At 35.7% G+C, this 26925-nt stretch overlaps 1 protein-coding gene across 6 annotated transcripts in view; it reads left to right on the top strand.

Annotated features, from left to right (window-relative positions):
• The window catches only part of LOC136042062 (uncharacterized), a 79778-nt gene that overhangs the window by 45565 nt on the left and 7288 nt on the right, over nt 1-26925 (top strand). For 3 of the 6 annotated variants that reach the window (XM_065726933.1, XM_065726928.1, XM_065726934.1), the window contains 2 exons: nt 17427-17605; nt 25287-25713. Coding sequence is in view for 2 of the 6 variants with exons in the window: in XM_065726934.1 (XP_065583006.1) it covers nt 17427-17453 (27 nt within the window). In the remaining 4 variants the exon portion in view is untranslated. Of the gene's footprint in view, nt 1-17426; nt 17656-20702; nt 20867-25286; nt 25714-26925 lie in introns of those variants that run through there. The other 3 variants (XM_065726935.1, XM_065726929.1, XM_065726930.1) reach the window with 3 other exon arrangements.

Below are 26925 nucleotides of genomic sequence, written 5' to 3'. Positions count from 1 at the left end.
TCACAATCTATATTAAAATTAAACAATTATTCAAATTTTTTCATATGACCTAGACAAAAATCAAGGAAATGAATCATTCTTTTTGAATTTCAAAAAGAAAATTCTTTTTGAATTTCTTTTTGAAAATTCTTTTTTGAATGAAATTTTTTGAATTTCATTCAAAAAAGAATGAATTTGTAGTACTTTCAATATCTTTAAATTTTTCAAAATTTTCAATGATAGACATTATTCCATCTATTTCTTTTCTTTAAGTTATGGCCTCCATAATTAAGACTGGAAATTCTGCCTTAGGATTTTTATTTCGGGAAAAAAACATTTAATTTGTGACTGATACGAGGAAGTGACAAAGCTCACAGGTGATGAAGATTTTTGAGGATTTGGCAGTCAGATAAAAAAGTGGGTGGGGAATCACTAGTTATCACATCACCAAAATTTAAATAGAGAGAAAAAATAAGTATGTGGAGTTACAAAGAAACAGAATGTGATCACTTTATATAGAAATCAGAACGATTATGGGCAAAATCAACCTCTTCAGATTTCTATTTCAAAGTTGATTATACAGCTTGAACATAGTTTTGGAGATTATATGCTATGGTGGCCTAAACTCTTGTAAACTCTAATGATATTTAGTAGAACTATGGCTCCTGTACGCTAAGAAACAATACAGAATAAGTACGTAAATTTTACTGCAAATGGAAAGAGATTAGGCTAGTGAAAGAAATAACTTATTTTGGCTCTTTTCTAATCAAATGATATTTTTTTTTCCTATGATTCCCGGGAAAGAAGTGATCACAAGTATTCTTGCACAGGGCAAAGCAGTTACTTTTGATCTATAGCCAATTGCCTGAAGATGCAAAACAGGCATTCAATCAAAATAATAGGAATTTGTCATCATGGCGCAAAGGTATACATTTTCAAGCAAAGACACATGATATTCAAAGGTTTCACGTATGGGGAAAGGCCGAGCGCCCTGCTTCAATGTTTTCATCCAGTTGGTAAAAAATTTTAGCTTGTCAAACAGCGGCACGAAACACCGTTTTTTTACTCGCTACTATCTGTTTCTATATATATATATATATATATATATATATATATATATATATATATATATATATATATATATATATATATATATATATATATATATATATATATATATATATATATATATATATATATATATATATATATATATATATATATATATATATATATATATATATATATATATATATATATATATATATATATATATATATATATATATATATATATGAGAAGAGAAATCACCAGTGCCACAGCACAAACACATAAAAAAAGACAGAAGGAAAAAGGAAGACTGTTTTCTTACATTAGTGATTAATATAGATCAGCACTTGAATGAGGCCTTAACCCCACTCATCCATACAATCACACAGGTCAAACAGCATAGCCACACACAATCAACCATAAAGAATAATCCATGGACACGCAGTCGTGTCGTCAGTAGGTGTAAGTCGTCATTTACCAATCATAAAAATACGACATAACACGACATTAAAATACTACATAACAAATACGACTTTCGTATGTAGTTGAGCGTAGAAGAGAAAGGGATTTTATCACTTTCGATAAAAATTTCATATTTTAACATAAAACCGGCCATATTTCAAATAAAAAATGGCGGGAAAGAAAAATTGGAGTTTTTTCTCATATTAGACTAGCTTATTTTTGTCGTATTTCTCTTAGTCTTGGCTTATGTTTCTTTTATTGAGATGAATGCTATAGATCTAGCGATTTGGTAAAACAGGAATATTATAATAGGCTATTCCTTATAAATAGCCTATTGTTTTCAATTACAACAGGCACTTTTATATGATACCATAGGCCTTACTGTTAGGTTAAGGTTACTTTGAAATCTAAAATGAATCAGATAAAAATGTTGATATGGGTCCTAGTCTATTTTTCTGATTAAGGTTTTCAAAAAATAACAAAGTAGACTATATTACTTCATGATCCATTTCAAGGCTTTAAGTTTGATGTGTAAATTAAATCAGATGTAGAATCTGTTGTAGGCTAGGCCTATTTACCAGAAAAAGAATTTCATCCTTTGAATTCTTAATCTATACTCTCAGATATAGGCTTATAACCTAGTAGGCTAGTGATTGCAGGTGTGCCTGTAATGGCCAACTAACATGGAAACCCCCTGCCCCCAGGGCTGACAGGCCAGATATAGCCCAAGACTACACCTGTACTGCAGTAAAGTTCTAGTTAAGTGGCTTTTTGCTACTTTGGAAAGAAACCTAGCTTAGTTAGATAAAGGTAACTTTCAGAAATAACCTAAAATATAACCCTGGAAAATGATATCAAGCTACTATCTCTGCCCATCCTCATCCCTCTGCATTAGAAGATTGGGCAAAATTCTAGTTTGCTATCTAGATAGAAGGCTAGATAGACTTCTTGCTATCTCAGAAAGGGGTTAGGTTAGGAAAATGAAACTTTCAGGGATGGTTCTACAGGCTAAAGTATATCCCAGGAAAGTATTTTAAATTACCCACCTCCACTCCTCCCTCTAGAGGGGCCTGAAATTCAACTACATGACAGGTCTATAGCCTACCTATTAAAGTTTTGACAAAACAACATTTCACCTTAATTTTCAGTTAGCAGTTGCTTTTTCTCTGCCTTTAGTTCTGAAAATGCAATTCTTGTTACTTGATCAGAATTCTGAGCCATATCAATGTTTTTTTTTTTTTCAAAATTTAGGAGATGTATTTGCATATCTTTAAAACCTTATAAATTGGGATTGAGCAAAGTTGTAAAGCTGAAAACAGTTTTGTTGTACTTCATACAAGCAAAAGATCTATTTTGCAAGGTTTCACTTTTATTACACACATTTTTTTATGGTCATCAAAGTTCAGGACCCTCTAGAGAGAGAGGGAGTAGAGGTAGATACTTCAAAATACCTCCCTGTACATACTTTAGAGTGTAGACCCATCCCTGACAGTTTCATTTCCTAACCTAACCCCTTTCTGAGATAGCAAGAAGTCACTAAACTAGACTTTTACCAAAGATTAGATTGGCCCAGGCTAGATGATAGGATTATAGCCTACCTAATCTTTTTGAATGTGATAATAAACACTTTGGTCTAGTGCTATTTTTTTGTCTCTTTTCCATTGGGACTAGCCTAGGGTTAGTTTGTGATAATACAATTACTATTTCAGGAGGATTTTATGCCATTTTAAGGTTTTCAATTTAAACAAATACTTTCTCAAACTGCTTGGCCTGTTACACAGACTATAAAAGGTCAATGCCTATTTGAGGGGATGGGTAGGAACAGGTTTTTCAAAATTCATTCCCAGGGGATCATCAAATTTCTTGGTTCATTTCTGAGTTTTCTTTGCCTTCTTTGACTGCTATCTAAGATAGACAAAAGCCTCTCAATTAGAATTTTACTTTACATTACTGACACAATCTGTCTTGTTCTTTGTTGTTGTTTTTTTTTTGTTGGGAGGGGGGGGGTGTAAATTTAATGTGGCTGACCACATATGGAGAAAACATACAAGTGAAATCAAAACTAGTAGTCCAACATTAGAATATTTGTGTAATTTGCACTCTAAAAAAAAATACAAAAGAATATGTGTTGTCAGTTTAATATACATATGCTCATATTTATTGTTTAAAATCTGAATTGTTTTCTATCTATTAAGGTTATTAAAGTGAAAACATTGAATTTTTTTCCAGTAAAGTGCAAATTATATTCTGGCCTTGGGCAGACGTAAGGGCTATGAGTCTTAATCATTTTATTTTCTGCTCGTTTTGAGTTTGACTCGGTTTTTTATCGTAATTTCTGTTCGTTTTGGGGTTTCATCTATTTATTGATGCTGATTTGTGGTGATTTTACGCTAGGTAAATTTTTTGATTCAATTTGTGCTCATTTTTGGTTTAATGGAGTTCTTTACTTTTCCTTGAAAAACTTATTTTGTGGAAATTTTTTTTAGCAAATTGTCAGTAATGAATAGAAATATATTGGAAGAAAAATATTTCCTTTAGATCTTTTTTTTAAAGAAACAATGAGACTGATGCCAATCAAAATTTGTGAAGGGTGGGACAAATCTTATCCATGAAAAGTTTAAAAAGATCATTTTCAAAATTTTTGCTTGTGTACCAGTAATTACACTGTACTTTAGGGTTGTTTTTCTATTTTTTAGTTGGAAATCTGTAAAAATTGTACAAAACTTTCTTCTGTGTATCAGGGTATTTGGGGTATACATTTTCGAGGGGGGGGGGTGTTTTTTTTAAGAAAAAAGGACGAGTGCAAAAAATGCGCTCCAATTATTTTGGTCACATAAAAAAGGACACTAGAAACTTTAATTTCCGTTCAGTTGAGCCCTCTCCTGATTTTTTAGAACTATTGGTTCGGTACGATCATCCCTGAGAAAAAAACAGATCCTTGATCTTTCTTTTGGCAAAAAATTTAAAAAATTTCATTTTTGTATATAAGAGCTTGAAACCTCTATAGAATAGGAAGTTATTCGTGATTATTAGGTATTTCAATTGCAAACAAGAGGATTTGGAGAATTAATTGAGTATCGATTATATATTAGAAGTAAAAAAGTAAAACCATTAAACAATTCCAAGAGGATATAGCCCACCCCCCTTACTCCTGAAAGAGGGATCTGTATTTATGATCATTGTTCTATTAAGTTTTCTGTAGTCGTTGATTCGTTAGTAGCCTCAGTGTTGGAGTGTCTTTTGGTTGATGTTAAGTTGCCCTATCATAATACTTACATGTGTATTGCAGCTTTTTATCGTAGTCTTACTGTGATTTTATCGAGTCTAATAAATAATACCAATATTCTAGCGTGTATTTTTCGTATTGCTAGTCGTAGTTCAAAGTTCCTTATTCTAGGTGACTTCAATTTACCTTTGATAGATTAGAGTGCACATAGTACGAGTCCACTTCTTTGTATGAGCAGCAATTTTTAGATAGATTGGATTATCTGTTCCTCTACCTGCATATTGATAGGCCATCTTGAGCCAGAACAGATGCTATTCCATCGATTTTAGATCTGATTATTACTAAGTCAATCGATGATATTTTGAGTATAGATGTCCGTCCGCCTTTAGGTAAAATTGATCACGTTGTGCTTGATATCTACATGAATATTGATGCTCAACAGAGAGGTTTTGAGATTTATCGGCCTGATATGCTAAAGCTGATTATGAATCAATGCGACAATTTATTTCGTCTATTAATATCATTTATAAGCTAGAAATAATTATTTTTCTCCGGACATCGCGTTTGATTTTGTAAAAAAAAGTGTTGATGGATTGTAGGGATAAATTTTTTCCTTTGGTGAAGAATTTGTCCGGTCGTAGAAATAAACCTAAACTTCCGAAACATATACTCCAAGCAATACGTGAAAAAAACAGTCTTTGGCGGTCATATATTTAGTCACGACACAGTGAAGTAGTCAGGCAGGGACATTTGGATACTCAGCTGCAAGAGGATCCAGGTGAATGGTATGCGTATACACTATCAAGAAATAGGTCACTCGGCTTCTTAGGAAAAATCGTGAAGAGCTTGAGTCACGTATTATTCACTCAATCACCGTATCACCTGAAATACATTGGAAATATGTACATAGGAATAAGCCTAACCTTGCACCATCTACATCTACGTTTACACATCCGGATACACACCAAAAGATTGATAGTGACTCTGAAAAGGCCATTATTTTTAATCAATTTTTTTCTTCAATTTTTGTTAAAACACAGCCAATTCATTCAAATGAAGCTAATTTTGCATCTCAAGTAGAGTTGATTGCGTCGTCGGACATTCTTGCTCCATTTGATGGTTCGCATTTCTCAATAGCTGAAGTTTATGCTATTCATACAAAATTGGATACGTCTAATACACGGATATAGATAATTTCCGAACATAATGAATACAAATTGGTCATGAAATTGTAAAACCGCTTACCCATATATTTAACTTATCTTTGGTGCATGGATTGTGTCCTTCAGGGTGGAAGAAGGCCTTGGTAAAGCCACTTCATGAAAGTGGCTCCAAGTCGGATTTTAAAAACTATCGCCCGATTTTAATTACGTCTATTTTCTGCCGAGTGATGGAAAAGTTGATTGTTTCACGCGTTCAAAAGTATTTTGGCGAATATTATCTTTGGAATCCTACTCAGCATGGTTTTCGAAAAAGTAGGTCTTGTAATACTCAGCTTCTTGAAGTTATTTTGGATTTTCAACGTTTTGCCGATTTAGCTATACCCTTTGATTGCATTTATATCGACTTCTCGAAGGCATTCGACAAAGTTTCAATGCCCATCCTTTTTCAAAAATGTTCAGCTTATAAATTGAGTAAAAAAACAATTCCATCTATTGCTCATTATCTAATTGGAAGAACTCAAGAGGTGGTTGTTGGTGAAGCTATGTCATCCTCAATTGATGTGTTAAGCTGAGTCCCCCAGGGTAGCTGCCTGGGTCCAATTTTATTTTGTTTATTCATCAATTTGTTTTTTCCTCTGTTCAACATTCTACTGTCAAGATAAACTTGTTAAGATTAAACATTTTTTAACCAGTACGAGACCAAAACGATGTGCAACTTTTACAGGAGGATCTTGACTCTCTTGACTCGGTGCGAATCTAATTCCATGTTCATAAACCCTTCTAAGTGTGTTGTTCTACACTATGCTCGTAAACTCCCACCTGTGCATGCTTACCAGATGTCTGGCATATGTATCCCTTCTAACGAAATAGTGCGTGACCTTGGCGTTTACTTTGATACCAAATTGAAATTTGATAAGCATGTTTCGGAAATTGTAAAGAATGCAAATTATCGTTTGTCGTCTATAATGAGAAGCTTTAGTAAGTTTAACCTTCGTAATTTCTTACTACTATATAAATCAATGTTCCGCCTTCTTCTTGAGTATAACACTTCGGTTTTGTTTCCATTAAATCTAACGGATGAGCATAGAGTGGAAAAGGTTCAGATAAAGGCCACTAGGATGGTCCCATACCTTCAGCGCCTTTCTTATCTGCAGAGACTTTCTAGGCTTCAACTCCTGTCGTTGAAGTTTCGTAGATGTCGTAGTAACCTTATAAATGTGTTTCGTATACTTAAAGGAGTAGATGGTTTTGATCCAAATTTATTTTTCAAATTTAGCCATTATCACTCTACTCGTCAGCATGATTTCAAATTAAATCCCCCAAAACTAATTAAAAAAATGGTCAATTATCTTTCGTTAGTAGAGTTGCCGGACCACGGAATAGTTTGCCTTTGGAGGTTGTCGAGGCAGAGACTGTTCGAATTTTTAAGAGTGCATTAGTAAATACGCCTTTTTATTTAGATGCTTGTGTTGCGTAGCTTCGTGTTATTTAGAGCTTTTTGTAGTTTAGTGTGTCGTTGCCAGTTTACTTTAGATTAGTATTATGATTTTGTATTTTGGTGTTTTTGCGACAAGCATTGATATCACCAATGCAACAGCACAAACACATAAAAAAAGGAAGACAGAAGGAGAAAAGGAAGACTGTTTTCCTACATTAGTGATTAATATAGATCAGCACTTGAATGAGGCCTTAACCCTACTCATCCATACAATCACACATGTCAAACAGCATAGCCATACACAATCAACCATAAAGAATAATCCATGGACAGGCAGTCATGTCGTCAATAAGTATAAGTCGTCATTTACCAAACAATAAAAACTATTTTACTTATCTTATCCTAAGTCCCGTCCATCCTCGATGACGTTTTGGGGGCACTTCTTTTGACAGGGCATGAACTAGGGCTCGGTACGTTGTTCTATCGTGTGCAGTTCGAGTCAACTCAACGATGCGCTTTCGCTCAAAGTTTTCAATCCACCTCTTGCTAGGTTATCCTCGTGGTCGAGATCCGTCTATGGTTCCTTCGAGGGAGATTTTTGGTAGACGGTCGTGGTCTATTCTCTTGACATGCCCGAGCCATCGCAGTTGTTGTCGTTTGATTTTATTTAGGATTGTGTCGGGGGACTTCAGCCGTCTTCGCACCTCCTCATTGGTCACATGTTCAGTGTTGGTGATTCTTGCGATGCGACGGAGATATCTCATCTCGAATGCAAGTAGGCTGTGCTCATTTTCGATCTTCAAGGTCCAGGTCTCACACCCATATATAGCAATTGGCACAATCAGGCTGTTGAAAAGTTGAACTTTCAGCTGGTTCGACAAGTTTCGGCATTTCCAGATATTTGTGAGTCTTTTAAAACTGGAGCTAGCAAGAGCTAGGCGGCGTTTGATGTCGGAGGTATGACAATTGTCCGCTTTGAGGAGACTGCCCAGGTAGACGAATTGGTCGACCGTTTCAACTGGCTGGCCGTCAATCATTATGGAAGGAGTAGCTGTTTGTTTTTGGCGTGACGTGACCATAACTTTCGTTTTTTTGGCGTTAATTTGCATGCCAAAAGGTTTTGTGGCTTCATTCAGACAGTCTGCTTGTCTTTGGAGATCAGCGGCCGTTGTAGAGAGCTGGTCGATGTCGTCAGCATAAACGAGCTTGTTTACTAGGACTCCACCTATTTTGGCTCCGTGTTCATCTGGTATCAGTGACAGTATGGCATGAAGAAACAGGTTAAACAGGTGGGGCGACAGAATACATCCTTGTAAAACTGTGGCTTCATTCAGACATTCTGCTTGTCTTTGGAGATCAGCGGCCGTTGTAGAGAGCTGGTCGATGTCGTCAGCATAGACGAGCTTGTTTACTAGGACTCCTCCTATTTTGGCTCCATGTTCATCTGGTATCAGTGACAGTATGGCATGAAGAAACAGGTTGAACAGGTGGGGCGACAGAATATATCCTTGTAAAACTCCCAAGGATGTTGAGAATTCATCAGAGAGTCCATCAGTGGTGAGTATCCGGCTTCTGGATTGGCTGTATATATTCTCAATAATCGTGACGATTTGGTCGGGGATACCGTAATGTCTTAGGATGTGCCACAGACCTTTCCTCCAGATTAAATCGAAGGCTTGCTGAAAGTCAATAAAGAGATGATATAGGTCTCTGTTGAACTCGACAAAGTGTTCCATAAGCTAGCGAACGGTGAAGATTTGGTCAATGGTCGATCGTCCAGGTCGGAAGTCAGCTTGGTATTCACCCAGAACGGAGGCTGTAATTGCTTGGATTCTACGTAGGAGAGTTTTGGTCAGTATTCTAGTTTGATGACTGGTCAAGCTGATCAGGCGGTAGTTCTCACACTCTCTTCTTGAGCCTTTTTTGTGGATTGGGACCACTGCTGCCTCACACCATAGCTGTGGGACGTGGCCCGTTGACCATGCGGCTGACACAACTTTGTGGTACAATTCGACGACGTCCTCTGAGTCAATGTTAATTAGTTCAGCAGTGATACCGTCCGGTCCTGGGGCCTTCCCTCGTTTCAGGGATCTTATCGCTGCCTCAGTTTCTGATTTTAAGAGTGGTGGTGGAGGTTCTCGATCATTAATGGGGAAGGAGTTTAGGATACTGGGATCGGCAATGATCTGCGGATTTAATTTATCTTCAAAATATTCCTTCCATCGTTCGAGCTTCATTTTTGCGTCGTTGATGGGGTTGTTTTGTTTGTCTAGGATTGCTGTGGAGATGGGATCTTTCCTGCTAGACAGTTCACGAACTGTTTTGAAGAGTTTTTGACTGTTTCCGTTCCGAAACTGGGTTTCGCATTCCTTGTATTTCTCGGTAACATGGTTACGCAAGGCCTTTCGGACTTCCCGTTCGATTCTCCTTTTGAGATATTTATAGGTGTCTCGGCTGCATGGGTCAGCTTTGTTGTTGCAGAGACGCTTTTGGTTACATAGTTGGATTATTTCTTCAGTAATCCACGGCTTTTCGTCTTTCGTTTTCCTTCCGAGGACATCATTTGCTGTCTCCAAAACTGCAGAAGTTGCATGCTCAGCCAGTTGATCAATCTCTTCGACGGTAGTGAGAGGAGTGAAGTTCTCTAGGATAGCTCGGAATTTTGACGATAGGCTGGTGGTATAGGCGCCTTTTTTTATGGGGTCGCTAAGCAGCTCTGTCCGAAATCTAGGGATTCTTGTCGTCTTGGGAGTCGTTTCAGTCTTAGCTTGAGTTTGGATATCAGGAGTGAGTGATCCGAATCAAAGTCTGCGCCAGGAAGGGATACAGTATCCATTATTGAGGACTTCCAGCGTTTAGATATCAGCACATAGTCTATCGTGTTTTCAGTTACTCCGTCGGGGGATCTCCAGGTGACCTTACGGCAGTGTCTGTGTTTAAAGGCGGTGTTAGTTATATACAGGTCGTTTTCACTACAGAAACTAATTAGCCTTTCACCTCTTCCGTTCAGTCGGCCGTGGCCATGCGGTCCCATTACATCTCTTCGATCAATCTGATCGTTGCCCGTGATAGCGTTTAAGTCACCCATGACGATGAGCATATCTTTCTTTGGTGTTTGGTCGGTGACACTTTGAAGTTGAAAGTAGAACTGTTCGCATTCTTCATCGCTTCGGGCAGAGTCAGGAGCATATACCTGGATGATGGTAAGGTTTGACACGGATCCCTTTAGTCTAATGGTTGCTATCCTTTCTGATACGGGCGTGAAGGAGATCAGCGCCTTTTTTGTAGTTGGTGAGAGGATGAATCCAACACCCTGTCTGTGAGTGCCATCGGTGCGTCCCGAGAGTAGGAGGGAGGTTCCAGAGATAGTTTCTTCACCGGTTCGGGGGAGGTGTGTCTCAGACAGCCCGACTAAGTCCCACTTGTATCGGTTTAGTTCTCTCAGTAGTAGATCTATTTTTCCTGGTTTGGCTAGAGTCCGGGTGTAAGTGTTCCTATGTTGAGCACAGTTTTAGTGGAGATGAGTCGCAGGGTATCCTCATCCCGTCCGGGGGTCGTCATAGGTCTATTATGATCGTCGGCTTCCCCGTACGCGGTAGCATGTTTGTTGGCTTCCCCGTACGCGGTAGTATGTTCCATATTACTTCCATTCGCCATCATCTTAATCATCATCAAATTGCTAGGTTCATCGGTTTCCCCGGACGCGGTAGTAATTCTGCTTTGATTTATAGAGCCCATAATTCATTTGTTAAAAGGAGAGGTTTCAAGGCTGGTTAGGAGATGGCGGTAAGCCACTCCTCTCCGTCAACTTGCAGAGGCCGTTGTTCGTCGCTGAATCATCCGCCCTTTCGCAGTTGTCCTCCTGAAGAGTATCCTCCCACGATGATAATCTGCCATACCATACGATTTTACCCATTGTTGGGAGAAGGTTTGAAGCTGACGAGACATATCTACACGCCGGTGGGCCCAGCTCAGTCTACATCAGAGGGGCCTTCTTCCTCCTCCGCCTGAATTTATGTCCCCCAGGCGAGGGTATCCCAGTTATATTTCAGGACCCCCAGGGGCTGGGTCCCCCCTTGGTCCGCGCCTCCATCACCACCGGAGGTACCCTGCATATCTGCAAGGCTTTCCTCTATCCGCCACCTGGGGACGCGCTGAGTGGCCTGGGATGGGCCCCTACTGAGAAGATGACTCAGTAGGTACTCAGAAATAATTCAGAGGCAACAACCCACCACAAGGGCTCATCAGGAGAATACACACTTGCCTATAGGGTGTCGGCACTTTAAATTCTCTACCCAGGCAAGTGGCGTGCCTACCATAAAATCCTTACTGTATCCTCGTGTTAGGTATCACCCCCAAAATATATGCCTATGAAAAAACAAGCAAATGTAGAACAACCAAATAACACCAAAACAAGCTTATCCTACATTAATTCTGGCTCTCATGTATTTAAGTTACCAATTCACAATCTATATTAAAATTAAACAATTATTCAAATTTTTTCATATGACCTAGACAAAAATCAAGGAAATGAATCATTCTTTTTGAATTTCAAAAAGAAAATTCTTTTTGAATTTCTTTTTGAAAATTCTTTTTTGAATGAAATTTTTTGAATTTCATTCAAAAAAGAATGAATTTGTAGTACTTTCAATATCTTTAAATTTTTCAAAAATTTCAATGATAGACATTATTCCATCTATTTCTTTTCTTTAAGTTATGGCCTCCATAATTAAGACTGGAAATTCTGCCTTAGGATTTTTATTTCGGGAAAAAAACATTTAATTTGTGACTGATACGAGGAAGTGACAAAGCTCACAGGTGATGAAGATTTTTGAGGATTTGGCAGTCAGATAAAAAAGTGGGTGGGGAATCACTAGTTATCACATCACCAAAATTTAAATAGAGAGAAAAAATAAGTATGTGGAGTTACAAAGAAACAGAATGTGATCACTTTATATAGAAATCAGAACGATTATGGGCAAAATCAACCTCTTCAGATTTCTATTTCAAAGTTGATTATACAGCTTGAACATAGTTTTGGAGATTATATGCTATGGTGGCCTAAACTCTTGTAAACTCTAATGATATTTAGTAGAACTATGGCTCCTGTACGCTAAGAAACAATACAGAATAAGTACGTAAATTTTACTGCAAATGGAAAGAGATTAGGCTAGTGAAAGAAATAACTTATTTTGGCTCTTTTCTAATCAAATGATATTTTTTTTTCCTATGATTCCCGGGAAAGAAGTGATCACAAGTATTCTTGCACAGGGCAAAGCAGTTACTTTTGATCTATAGCCAATTGCCTGAAGATGCAAAACAGGCATTCAATCAAAATAATAGGAATTTGTCATCATGGCGCAAAGGTATACATTTTCAAGCAAAGACACATGATATTCAAAGGTTTCACGTATGGGGAAAGGCCGAGCGCCCTGCTTCAATGTTTTCATCCAGTTGGTAAAAAATTTTAGCTTGTCAAACAGCGGCACGAAACACCGTTTTTTTACTCGCTACTATCTGTTTCTATATATATATATATATATATATATATATATATATATATATATATATATATATATATATATATATATATATATATATATATATATATATATATATGAGAAGAGAAATCACCAGTGCCACAGCACAAACACATAAAAAAAGACAGAAGGAAAAAGGAAGACTGTTTTCTTACATTAGTGATTAATATAGATCAGCACTTGAATGAGGCCTTAACCCCACTCATCCATACAATCACACAGGTCAAACAGCATAGCCACACACAATCAACCATAAAGAATAATCCATGGACACGCAGTCGTGTCGTCAGTAGGTGTAAGTCGTCATTTACCAATCATAAAAATACGACATAACACGACATTAAAATACTACATAACAAATACGACTTTCGTATGTAGTTGAGCGTAGAAGAGAAAGGGATTTTATCACTTTCGATAAAAATTTCATATTTTAACATAAAACCGGCCATATTTCAAATAAAAAATGGCGGGAAAGAAAAATTGGAGTTTTTTCTCATATTAGACTAGCTTATTTTTGTCGTATTTCTCTTAGTCTTGGCTTATGTTTCTTTTATTGAGATGAATGCTATAGATCTAGCGATTTGGTAAAACAGGAATATTATAATAGGCTATTCCTTATAAATAGCCTATTGTTTTCAATTACAACAGGCACTTTTATATGATACCATAGGCCTTACTGTTAGGTTAAGGTTACTTTGAAATCTAAAATGAATCAGATAAAAATGTTGATATGGGTCCTAGTCTATTTTTCTGATTAAGGTTTTCAAAAAATAACAAAGTAGACTATATTACTTCATGATCCATTTCAAGGCTTTAAGTTTGATGTGTAAATTAAATCAGATGTAGAATCTGTTGTAGGCTAGGCCTATTTACCAGAAAAAGAATTTCATCCTTTGAATTCTTAATCTATACTCTCAGATATAGGCTTATAACCTAGTAGGCTAGTGATTGCAGGTGTGCCTGTAATGGCCAACTAACATGGAAACCCCCTGCCCCCAGGGCTGACAGGCCAGATATAGCCCAAGACTACACCTGTACTGCAGTAAAGTTCTAGTTAAGTGGCTTTTTGCTACTTTGGAAAGAAACCTAGCTTAGTTAGATAAAGGTAACTTTCAGAAATAACCTAAAATATAACCCTGGAAAATGATATCAAGCTACTATCTCTGCCCATCCTCATCCCTCTGCATTAGAAGATTGGGCAAAATTCTAGTTTGCTATCTAGATAGAAGGCTAGATAGACTTCTTGCTATCTCAGAAAGGGGTTAGGTTAGGAAAATGAAACTTTCAGGGATGGTTCTACAGGCTAAAGTATATCCCAGGAAAGTATTTTAAATTACCCACCTCCACTCCTCCCTCTAGAGGGGCCTGAAATTCAACTACATGACAGGTCTATAGCCTACCTATTAAAGTTTTGACAAAACAACATTTCACCTTAATTTTCAGTTAGCAGTTGCTTTTTCTCTGCCTTTAGTTCTGAAAATGCAATTCTTGTTACTTGATCAGAATTCTGAGCCATATCAATGTTTTTTTTTTTTTCAAAATTTAGGAGATGTATTTGCATATCTTTAAAACCTTATAAATTGGGATTGAGCAAAGTTGTAAAGCTGAAAACAGTTTTGTTGTACTTCATACAAGCAAAAGATCTATTTTGCAAGGTTTCACTTTTATTACACACATTTTTTTATGGTCATCAAAGTTCAGGACCCTCTAGAGAGAGAGGGAGTAGAGGTAGATACTTCAAAATACCTCCCTGTACATACTTTAGAGTGTAGACCCATCCCTGACAGTTTCATTTCCTAACCTAACCCCTTTCTGAGATAGCAAGAAGTCACTAAACTAGACTTTTACCAAAGATTAGATTGGCCCAGGCTAGATGATAGGATTATAGCCTACCTAATCTTTTTGAATGTGATAATAAACACTTTGGTCTAGTGCTATTTTTTTGTCTCTTTTCCATTGGGACTAGCCTAGGGTTAGTTTGTGATAATACAATTACTATTTCAGGAGGATTTTATGCCATTTTAAGGTTTTCAATTTAAACAAATACTTTCTCAAACTGCTTGGCCTGTTACACAGACTATAAAAGGTCAATGCCTATTTGAGGGGATGGGTAGGAACAGGTTTTTCAAAATTCATTCCCAGGGGATCATCAAATTTCTTGGTTCATTTCTGAGTTTTCTTTGCCTTCTTTGACTGCTATCTAAGATAGACAAAAGCCTCTCAATTAGAATTTTACTTTACATTACTGACACAATCTGTCTTGTTCTTTGTTGTTGTTTTTTTTTTGTTGGGAGGGGGGGGGGTGTAAATTTAATGTGGCTGACCACATATGGAGAAAACATACAAGTGAAATCAAAACTAGTAGTCCAACATTAGAATATTTGTGTAATTTGCACTCTAAAAAAAAATACAAAAGAATATGTGTTGTCAGTTTAATATACATATGCTCATATTTATTGTTTAAAATCTGAATTGTTTTCTATCTATTAAGGTTATTAAAGTGAAAACATTGAATTTTTTTCCAGTAAAGTGCAAATTATATTCTGGCCTTGGGCAGACGTAAGGGCTATGAGTCTTAATCATTTTATTTTCTGCTCGTTTTGAGTTTGACTCGGTTTTTTATCGTAATTTCTGTTTGTTTTGGGGTTTCATCTATTTATTGATGCTGATTTGTGGTGATTTTACGCTAGGTAAATTTTTTGATTCAATTTGTGCTCATTTTTGGTTTAATGGAGTTCTTTACTTTTCCTTGAAAAACTTATTTTGTGGAAATTTTTTTTAGCAAATTGTCAGTAATGAATAGAAATATATTGGAAGAAAAATATTTCCTTTAGATCTTTTTTTTAAAGAAACAATGAGACTGATGCCAATCAAAATTTGTGAAGGGTGGGACAAATCTTATCCATGAAAAGTTTAAAAAGATCATTTTCAAAATTTTTGCTTGTGTACCAGTAATTACACTGTACTTTAGGGTTGTTTTTCTATTTTTTAGATGGAAATCTGTAAAAATTGTACAAAATTTTCTTCTGTGTATCAGGGTATTTGGGGTATACATTTTCGAGGGGGGGGGGGGGTGTTTTTTTTAAGAAAAAAGGACGAGTGCAAAAAATGCGCTCCAATTATTTTGGTCACATAAAAAAGGACACTAGAAACTTTAATTTCCATTCAGTTCAGCCCTCTCCTGATTTTTTAGAACTATTGGTTCGGTACGATCATCCCTGAGAAAAAAACAGATCCTTGATCTTTCTTTTGGCAAAAAATTTAAAAAATTTCATTTTTGTATATAAGAGCTTGAAACCTCTATAGAATAGGAAGTTATTCGTGATTATTAGGTATTTCAATTGCAAACAAGAGGATTTGGAGAATTAATTGAGTATCGATTATATATTAGAAGTAAAAAAGTAAAACCATTAAACAATTCCAAGAGGATATAGCCCACCCCCCTTACTCCCTACCGACTTCAGTCATCAATCTTTTATCGAATTAACTTATCAAGTTATATTACAAATCTTATTTTGAAAAGCACCAAGTCGAATTTTCTTTTTCAATAACTTTTTTTTGTCATTCAGAAAATTATATTTAATGTATAGCTACCTTCATTTTTTCAATAACTTCATTTCTGATATATTTGCTGATGTAGAGGGTCTATTCATATCCAGTCCACTTTCAAAGGTTTTAAGAGGAAAAAAAAAAAAAATCTAATTTGGAAGTGATAGATTATTGAGAAAAAAAAACCTAAACATGAAGAAAAAACTGACCTGAGCAAATGTTGTGAAATAGGAAACATAGAACATATTTGCAATTTTGCAATTAACTAGGTTCGCTTATGATCTTGATGATAACGCTCTGAGGTCTATATCTGATATAGTGGGAAATCGGAAATTTCGAAGGCGGTATATTTGCGTAAATACTAATTTGACACATGTTGGGAGGCATAATAGATCACTTATTTTCTTTTTTTCCATTAGTTAGCTTCCTGTATGATTTGTTTGATCGAATAATGAATCTATGTGCAATAACGTGAAAGATCACTAGATTTAGAAAAAAACCTAGAAATTCCTTAAAAATCTAGGAAACTTTAAAAATCCAAAAATCCCTAAATGAAAAAGCCTTCCCCTAACAGACCTCAAAATCCCCATTATAGGGGGGAAATCCATAGAGTGGAAACGGTGGACACATTGCTATCAATTGTTTCGATGCTTCAAACCTCTAAGTTACCTTTGTTTTGAAATAGATGGCGCTGATGCATCCACTCTTGAGACCATTACATAATGTTCCAATTTGCATTAAATTGCTTCAAAATTCGATGCTTCAAACCTCTAAGTTAAGTTAAGAAAATGGAATTTAGAGTTGACTGCTCTTCAAATCAGGATCTGAAATTACAAATTATTGACTTTCCCCTCTATGCATAGCATGTTCAAATTTACAAGTTTAAATTCTATCATCCAATTCAGTTTTTTTCTGAAACAAAAGAATTTGAAAAAAAAAAAAATCGTTCTCTCTTTTGAGAGGGTAATTATTTGGCTATATGCGTTAACTGTTAAGTTTCATATTAATCATCATTTTAGGTCAAATGCTTGTCAATTGGCTGTTGAGTAAATTGGACGAAGTAAATTATGAAAGACATTCCCTGGTGCAACTGGAAGTTCGACAGCCCATTATTAATTTCTACACTATACTTTTGCATGCTGGGGTTATAAAACCTGTTGAGGATGGTAACATCAACGGGGTGGATATGGACTTTGAGGTATGGAGCTAACTGCTTTCTCACGACCCCGAAATATCTAGTATCTAAAGGTAGCTTGGTTTAATTTTACGTTAATTACAAACATAACGAAATATTATGGTTGCATTTAATGTGAAAACATTTTTTTCCTTTTTTAATTCATTTTTTTTATTATTGACAGTGAAACAAGAAATTGAAACAAACTCTAAGAGGAATAGAAAATTTGGCATGGGGTCAGCTATGACCCTTTTTCAGCTTTTGGAAAAAATACCGACAAAATGGTGCACTTAACAAACTAGCAAATACAATGCAAAACAGGCTCTTCAAAACTGCACAATGCCGCTAGAATTTTGCCGTAGAATATTAAAACCGATTGATTCGTAGACAAAGGAAAAAGCAGTTCTGGACAATTTATATAATAACCAGTTTTTTCCTATTCCTAGGAAAAGAACTAAAAACATGAAAAATAAAATAATTGAATATGAGAACGCTGATAATTGAAATCCAGGTTTTTCATTAGATCTCAATCATCAGTGTTGTAATTTTTGTCAAAATCCTGGGGGGGGGGGGGAGTTGGAGCCAATGTTTCCAATTCCAGTGAAAATGGCAGTGAAAAAAGGAAAATGAGCCATAAAGTACCATAAAGACAAGGATATACTAAAGAAAACTGACCTATTTCTCTGGATACTTGAATTGTACAGGCTTATTTTAGTTATTACAAGATTATTAGTAGAAAATAAACTTTAGCTGGGAGTGGGGGCAAACTGGGATCTGGAGGAGGCTGTTGCCCCCCCCCCCCCCTGGCCCATAGCTAATTACGCTCCTGATGAACATGAAATATCTTTTGAAACATTATGTTGCATGATTATTGATTCTAAATTCCAGTTAGTTTTACCGATAAATCACGGAATAAGTTTTGTGGGACAAGTAGCTAACGCGGTTAAGTCATCAAGATATCAGTGTCATCTGGTATTGGGTGACACTTGACATTTTTTCTAGCTTTGGAATAAAAACATAAAGGCAAGGATATACTAAAGAAAACTGACCTGTTTCTCTGGATGCTTGAATTATACAGGCTTTTCTTAGTTATTAAAAGATTATTAGTAGAAAGTAAACTTGCGCTGGGAATGGGGGCAAACCGGGATCTGGAGCAGGCTGTTTCGCCCCTCCCCCCTGGCCCATAGCAAATTACGCTCCTGATGAACATGAAATATCTTTTGAAACATTATGTTGTATGATTATTGATTCTAAACTCCAGTTAGTTTTACCGGTAAATCACGGAATAAGTGTAGTGGGACAAGTAGCTAACGCGGTTAACCATAAAGGCAAGGAAATACTAAAGAAAACTGACCTGTTTCTCTGGATGCATGAATTATACAGGCTTATCTTAGTTATTATAAGATTAACTAAAGCGAGCTAAAGCAATATTGTTTGTTTCTTTGAATAACTAAAAAATTACTTACTTGGAATGAGATTTTCTTAAAAGAGAACCTGAAAAAGAGAAATTGAAAATATTAGTCATAAACTAAAGCACAGTTGTATTTTCTTTAAATAAGTTGTAAATTACTACCGTGAAATTGAAGTTTCTTCCTCCGTGTTCATTAAAAAAAACAAAAAACAAAAAAAAAACAAAACAAACAAGTGAAAAAGATAACTATTGAATATAAAACCTAAGCTCATTTTGAGGCTACCGCCTCATTTTTTTCTAGTTGAAGTTTTAGCATTGAATTGAAAACAATAATGTTTAAGAAGGCTTCTATATACAGCGCTTTATTGATAATTATCCAGCATTATGGAACTATTCCAGCTCTGGCTATTATCAAAAGTAACTTCCTTAGAAACTAATAATGCTGAAGTCTTTGCTATTTGGAAAAACCTTTTAAGTTTTTTGTGAAATCCATGTCATTTTAGTTCAAAGAGATGTAGCAAGTTAAAGCTTGGGATTCAGCTTAAAATGACATAGTTTGCTAAGATTCAGAATAATTATTTCATTCTGCTAAATTTTTAAACAGTAAAGTTCTAAATAAGTGCAAAGAGGACCTTCGGTTAAAAATTTCCAAACTTCAAGATTTGAACCTGAACTAAAAAAAAGGATATTACTCTAGGCCATCGGTCTTATGTCCAGTCAGACACATTTAATCTTAAATTATTTGCTCTCTTTTGAATTTCTTTCTTGATTTTCTAGGGAAGACCATTTTGTATGCAGTCAGTTTCACTATACATTCGCCAAAATCCAGATTTATTAACCAAGTAAATTTTCTAGGGTTTAGATTTCTTTTGAATTTAGATTGTGAGTACTTAAGTTTATGTCCGATTCAAAAATTGCTGAGAGGTAGATTGTACGTGCCACGTTAAACTCAGACTTGCCTATTGCATTTCTCTATAGGTGGAGGGATAATATATTAAAATACTATTGGGTATTGGGTTAAAATTTTAGGCATCTGGAAAGGGGTATAAAACATGATGCTGTAAGTATGAAGAAAGCATGAACTACTTAAAAATTTCATAGATAAGATATATTTTTTTATTCAAAAGTTGTTTGTTTTTAACTTGGATATCATTTGTGAAATAAATATTCAGTTCATATGCTCGCGAAACAAAAATATGTATTCTCTTATTTTTCTCTTATTTATCAATAAAAATAAATTGTAGATGTCAGACAAAACTAAAACGGAATATGGACGTAATTTTTAACAGCATTTTACGTACAAGAAAAAACAGCCCCCATTGAGGAGAATATTTTGTACAAAGGATTTAAGCTGTCTAGCAAAATGTCGAAAACGGAACGCTACAAGTAAATTCTTTTGCTCCTCGGAATGGACAATGGTATCAATGTCAAGAAATACACCACATTGTTATTCTATGCTTCAGATCTTGAAAAAGTTATCTTTGTCTTGGAATAGATGGCGCTCTTGTATTTGCCATGGTCTAACTTGTGTTTAAGGGAAAACATGTAATGTTGGTTTCAAAATAAAAACTAAATGAAAAAAATTTATATTTCACCACGACTAATAATTTTGAATAGATATATTATTTTATGAATAGATGCGATTAGCGTTTCTTTGCATGAATCGTTGTATTTTTTTTTTATATATTGATTATTTGTCTCTAATTTCAGTTCTTTGTTGAAGAACACTAAAAAAAAAAATTCAAAAAAGTATAAAAGTCATAGGATATCATACCATCGCACTCAGCGTATCAGAGAGCCCTACTGTAGATGTTTCAAGGTCCTATCTACAAAAATGTGGAACTCCGTATTTTTTGTGAGAAGACTGATCACGGGTGCGTGTTTTTTTTTTTTTTTTTTTTTTTTTTTTTTTTTTCAGGGGTGATCGTATCGACCCAGTGGTCCCAGAATGTCGTGAGAAGGATCATTCTAACGGAAATTAAAAGTTCTAGTGCCCTTTTTAAGTGGCCAAAAAATTGGGCGGGGGCACCTAAAACTAAACTAAGAGACTAAGAGAAAGCCATTTAGCCCCCTCACCCCGCAAAAAAATACAAATTTTTAGTCATGTGCAGAGAGCCAAAATCAACCATATATTAATTCAAAAACGTTCAAAAATTAAATTTAAAAGAAAAAATTTAAATGAAAGTTGGGAGTGACATTAAAACTTAAAGCGAACAGAAATTATTCCGCTTATGAAAGGGGCTGTTCCCCCCTCAACGCCCCGCTCTTTGCGCTAAAGTTTTTTACTATTTTAAAAGGTAGAATTTAGAGAAAGAGTCAAACTTTAGCGTGAAGAGCGGGGCGTTGAGGAGGGAGCAGCCTAGGTAATGAGGATTACCAATTCTTACAATGTAATATCGAGAAAGATGCTACCCTGTTCTTCCTGTGTTTCTTTTTCTCTAGTGGTCCCAGGAGCGACAAATTCAAAAAAATTTGTGTTGAAGCCGGTGTGTGGGAATGGCACAAAATGAAGAGCAAATAAAAGGCGACAAAAGAAAAACGGACAAGTCTTTTCTCTTCTTAGTCACAAAAACTAGCTTTGTTCTATTCTTTTACTTCTCAATAACAGCAGTCATGGAGATTTCTTACTTGATAAAAGCACTCGAACAAATGTTTAGCAGCAAACAGAAGGTGAAGAGACAAATCGACCTGATCTGTTTCTCTGGATGCATGAATTATACAGGCTTATCTTAGTTATTATAAGATTAACTAAAGCGAACTAAAGCACTATTCTTTGTTTCTTTGAATAATTAAAAAATTACTTACTTGGAATCAGATTTTCTTAAAAGAGAACCTGAAAAAGAGAAATTGAAAATATTAGTCATAAGCTAAAGCACAGTTGTATTTTCTTTAAATAATTGTAAATTACTACCGTGAAATTGAAGTTTCTTCCTCCGTGTTCATTCCATAAAACAAAAAAAAACAAGTGAAAAAGATAACTATCGAATATTAAACCTAAGCTAAACCTAAGCTAAGCTTTTCATTCAACCTATATCTAATTGTTTTGTTTTTTTGTCATTTTTATGCAATTGTCTCAGCTTATGAATAGGGTACAAAGCCTCGCCTGACACTCAGGGCAGGTGGGCCCTATTATTGATTTTTTTTTTCTCGCCAAAAATGCAAAATTCGATATTTTTGTATAGAGGAACATGAAACCTCGACAGTACGGTTCTCTGATATGCTGAATCTAATGGTATGATTTTCGTTGAGATCGATTGATGTTTTCGGGGTATTTCTCCTACTTTTTGAAATGTGGGGAAATTTTCTCAGGCTGGTAACTTCTTATTGGTAACATTAAACTTCAAATATTTTGAATAAGCATCAAAATAGAAACAGTAATTAATTAGCTAAATTTACTTCTTTTTTCACTCTGCCCTATTGTCCAGATAATCGTATGCAGCCCTCCATTGTTTAATGCATGAAGTCATTTTTTTTACAAGAAGCAAAAGAACTCAACTTCTCTATTTTTTAATCCCGCTGCGTAGCAACAGATTGGTTTTAATCATATTTTTGTTGATATCTGTAATGTGCTCTCAGATACAGCTACTTTGTACGTAAACAATGACGAAACAATCTACATTTTTTGGAAATGTTCCCAATGGTTAAAATCATTCGAAATTTTGGCAAGTGCTGCGGTATGTTTACATCGTAGCCACATTTATTGTTATTTGTCAATAAGGATTGTTTTTAGGGAGGGGGATTAAGAACACTTAAACCTAAGGATAAAAAAAGATGTTTACTAAGTAGCAATTGCTAAAAGGTAGTTAAGGACAAGCACCATTATATATAATTAATATTTCAGTTTAGGGTATGTACGCACTTTTATTATTCCCCTTGGTAATAGTAGATGGCAACTGCAAGTTGCAAAAATCTTGATGCAAATAGATCATGGCGCTACAATAAAAAATTAGATATTGGGAGAAAAGGCCTTATAGAGCCTAGTTTATACAGAAAAGTTTCCTTTTTTTCAAATTGGCATTTTGCCACTTGAGAGGTGTTTTTTTTGGGGGGGGGGCATTTGCCCCGGCCTCAGAAATTCTAGGGGTGCAAAATTACAAATGAATAATCAAACGGTTACAATCGTTTTGTAATTTTGAGATTTTATTTTATCAAAATAAACTACTTGATTTTCATTCAAAAAGGTATCAGAGATTTTCCGAGGAAATCTCCCCCACAAAAAGCTTCTTCATACAATTCCAATCCCGCTGATAATCTCTCCGGGACAATTCCCTCAGAACATCTCCATGTGTGAAATTGAGTCGACAGAGAGAAAATGAAACAAATGTAAAGAATCTTGTATAAGAATTTTCGCAAATTCTCGAAGTGTAAAGCTTCCTCTGGAAAATTCTCCCCTAAAACTTCCCTCTCCACAGAAAACTATCCCTGTGAAATATAACCCCTCCCAAAAGTGTATGTATGCTTCCCAATAGCAAGTACTATACGTAAACAATAGGTAAATTACACCCCTCTTCCTAGGGGCTGTGGGAGGTGATGTGATCCTCAAAGGCGTAGCTATTGGACCTTTCAACTATACTCAACAAAGTGGCTATCCCACAACTTTGATGGAACAACTTTGGGGGGAGGGGGATAGGAGCAGTGCTAGTTGACCCTCAACTTTTTTTGGTCGCTTAAAAAGGACACCAGAACTTTCAATATTTTGTTCATGAGGCTTATCCTCATGAACAATTCGGAAAAACCCTTTTGTTACTATTACGGTTGTACAGCCCATCTCTGGTATAATGGCACTTTCTGGGGAACCTTTTGTCTGATTTTTTTTATTTTCATTTAAGCTTTACTCAAAGAAGTTTTAACTGTATTGCAATGGTTCTGATTTTTCAGCGTACTTTGGGATAAAATTAACCTTTTAAAGAAATGCCGAAACCTCAAATGTAATCAAACAGTTGGTGGTAACGAACTGTAGTAAGGAGCGACCCGGCTCAATAGTAAACGAAACTTTAAAAAATGGGATTTTAATACTAATAGATACATCAAAAGAATTGGATTTTTATGCCGGTTTTAAATATATAAGTTTCATCAAATTTAGTCTTACATATAAAAAGTTACGAGCCTGAGAAAATTGGCCTTATTTTGAAAAATAGGGTGAAACACCCCCTAAAAGTCATAGAATCTTAACGAATCACATTTAGCGTATCAGAAAACCCTACTGCAGAAGTTTCAAGCTCCTATCTACAAAATTGTGGAATTTCATATTTTTTGCCAGAAGACTGATCACGGTCAAAATTTCGTTTTTTAGAGTTTCGTACTATTGAGCCGGATCGCTCCTTACTACAGTTCGTTACCACGAACTGCTTGAAACCATCTTTGTGTAAAAGACTATCCTTATATGAAAAACTATCCAAACGTTTTAAATTTGGGGGGGGGGGCAATTTGTCTATTTTTCGCTTTTTTTATGAATTGCCAAATAGGGTGTTTTTTTACATCTGACGGGTGGGAGGTGACCTTCCCATAGAACAGCGAAGAAAGATCTACCTTCCTATGGGAATGTATCTACCATCTTTGCAAATATTCTTTTTTTTGCTACTACAAGCCTTGAAAAGCTCAATACTTAATTGCATTTTAATTTAGCAAACTTTCAAATAATTTGATTTGGCATACTGTAACCTATCTTCTAAGATAATTTGAAATTGGACTCTTAATCGTTTATTTACTACACTGTATTTTTTCTTTAATGCTGGATCCTTTTTTTTTAATTTTGTGGATTAGAAATTAATTGTTGATTTGCTTTATTTAGTTATGACATATTTGGTTGTTTTTGTTTGTTAGACTACAAGGGCTTCTTCGAAATCACCACCTTCAGACATACAGATCTATCAATATGTGAAAATATCTGCAAAAAAATATAATTAAGTTAGATAAGGACGTGGATAATTTGTAACATGTATTTTCTGTCCATTTTAGAAAATATGCCGTTTTGTGTCAAAACCATTAGTAACATATTTTGTTTTATATTAAAGGTATGTTCTAAATCTAATGCTGCTTAAATGCAGTATTTTTTCCAGTGTTTAAAGAGTATAGATAATGACAAGCTGGTTTTTCATAGAAAAGGCAGCATTTTGTAGGCAAAGTTTTTAAAGTTGTTAAAACTGACGCTTTAAGAAGAAAGATTGCCTTACAGAAGCATCATCAATTACCTGAGGCACCCCAAAATCGCCTAGTGCAATGTCAAATGTAGCTAATTATATGTTGTTATTCTTTTCTTTATTTTGTTTTGAAATATTTATCATGAACTTTTAGATAATGCAGCACGTGAGCTTTTATGCCCCAATGTAGTCTCCAGTGCCTTCGCCACTATCTCCTGCCTCTGTTGCTTTGAGTGTAGGGACTTCACTACAAAGTCTGATGTCACAAATTCACCCATCTCAGACTCAACGCTCCCAGCACAAATACATGACCAGATTTCACACAAATTTTCTCCAATTGTGAATCCAAGTAGTGTTGGCTCACCAGTGCAGGTTGTACAAAACAATGTGAAAATGCCAAGTAGTGAGCAAATCTCAATTTTAAATGACACAGAAACACTTGATAAAGTGCCTCAAGAAAAAGGTAAAAGAAAAAAGCTTAAACAGGACAAAGGATAAACCTCACAAAAATCATGTAGATGATGCAAGTAGATGGTGATAGTGGTGGTTCTATTTTGATTGAAGAAAACCTGATGGAGAAATCTGGCAAAGTAGTTGTTGATGGTGGTTGAGTTGTGGAAATTGTAGAGAAGGATAAATCTAGTGTAAAGAGTGTAAAACTGATAATTGGATTAAACTGCCAAAAGGCTCTAAGGATACTGAATGATAAAGCCAACAATCAAGCTCAGTAAACTATCGCCTGAGGTAATTTTTTTTGGTTTTTATGGCACTTGGTATTAACCAAGTGACATATAGCAGTCGCCAATTCTGTCGGTCTGTCTGTCGGTCTGTCCCGGTTTTGCTACTTTAGGCACTTCCAGGTAAGCTAGGACGATGAAATTTGGCAAGCGTATCAGGGACAGGACCAGATTAAATTAGAAATAGTCGTTTTCCCGATTTGACCATCTGGGGGGGAGTGGGGGCCCGGTTAATTCGCAAAAAATAGAAAAAATGAAGTATTTTTAACTTATCAGTGGGTATTTGGATCTTAATGAAATTTGATGTTTGGAATGATATTGTGTCTTAGAGCTCTTATTTTAAATCCCGACCGGATCTGATGACATTGGGGGGAGTCGGAGGGGGAAAACCTAAAGTCCCGGTTTTGCTACTTTAGGCACTTCCAGGTAAGCTAGGACGATGAAATTTGGCAAGCGTATCAGGGACCGGACCAGATTAAATTAGAAATAGTCGTTTTCCCGATTTGACCATCTGGGGGGGGGGGAGTAGGGGCCGGTTAATTCGGAAAAATAGAAAAAATGAAGTATTTTTAACTTATGAGCGGGTGATTGGATCTTAATGAAATTTGATGTTTGGAATGATATTGTGTCTCAGAGCTCTTATTTTAAATCCAGACTGGGTCTGATGACATTGGGGGGAGTTGGAGGGGGGAAACCTAAAATCTTGGAAAACACTTAGAGTAGAGGGATCGGGATGAAACTTGATGGGAAAAATAAGCGCAAGTCCCAGATACATGATTGACATAATCGGAACTTATTTGTTCTCTTTGGGGTAGTCGGGGGGGGGGAGTAAGTCTTAAAAATTAGAAAAATGAGGTATTTTCAACTTACGAACGGGTGATCGGATCTCAATGAAATTTGATGTTTAGAAGGATATCGTGTCTTAGAGCTCTTATTTTAAATCCCGACCAGATCTGGTGATGGAGGCGGGGAGTTGGGAGGGGGGCCCTAAAACTTGGAAAACACTTAGAGTGGAGGGATCGGGATGAAACATGGTGGGAAAAATAAACACAAGTC

This window comes from Artemia franciscana, unplaced genomic scaffold (genome assembly GCF_032884065.1).
Source record: "Artemia franciscana unplaced genomic scaffold, ASM3288406v1 PGA_scaffold_58, whole genome shotgun sequence".
NCBI lineage: Eukaryota > Metazoa > Arthropoda > Branchiopoda > Anostraca > Artemiidae > Artemia > Artemia franciscana.
Note: the sequence above shows the minus strand (reverse complement) of the source record. Positions and strands in the feature narration are given on the sequence as shown.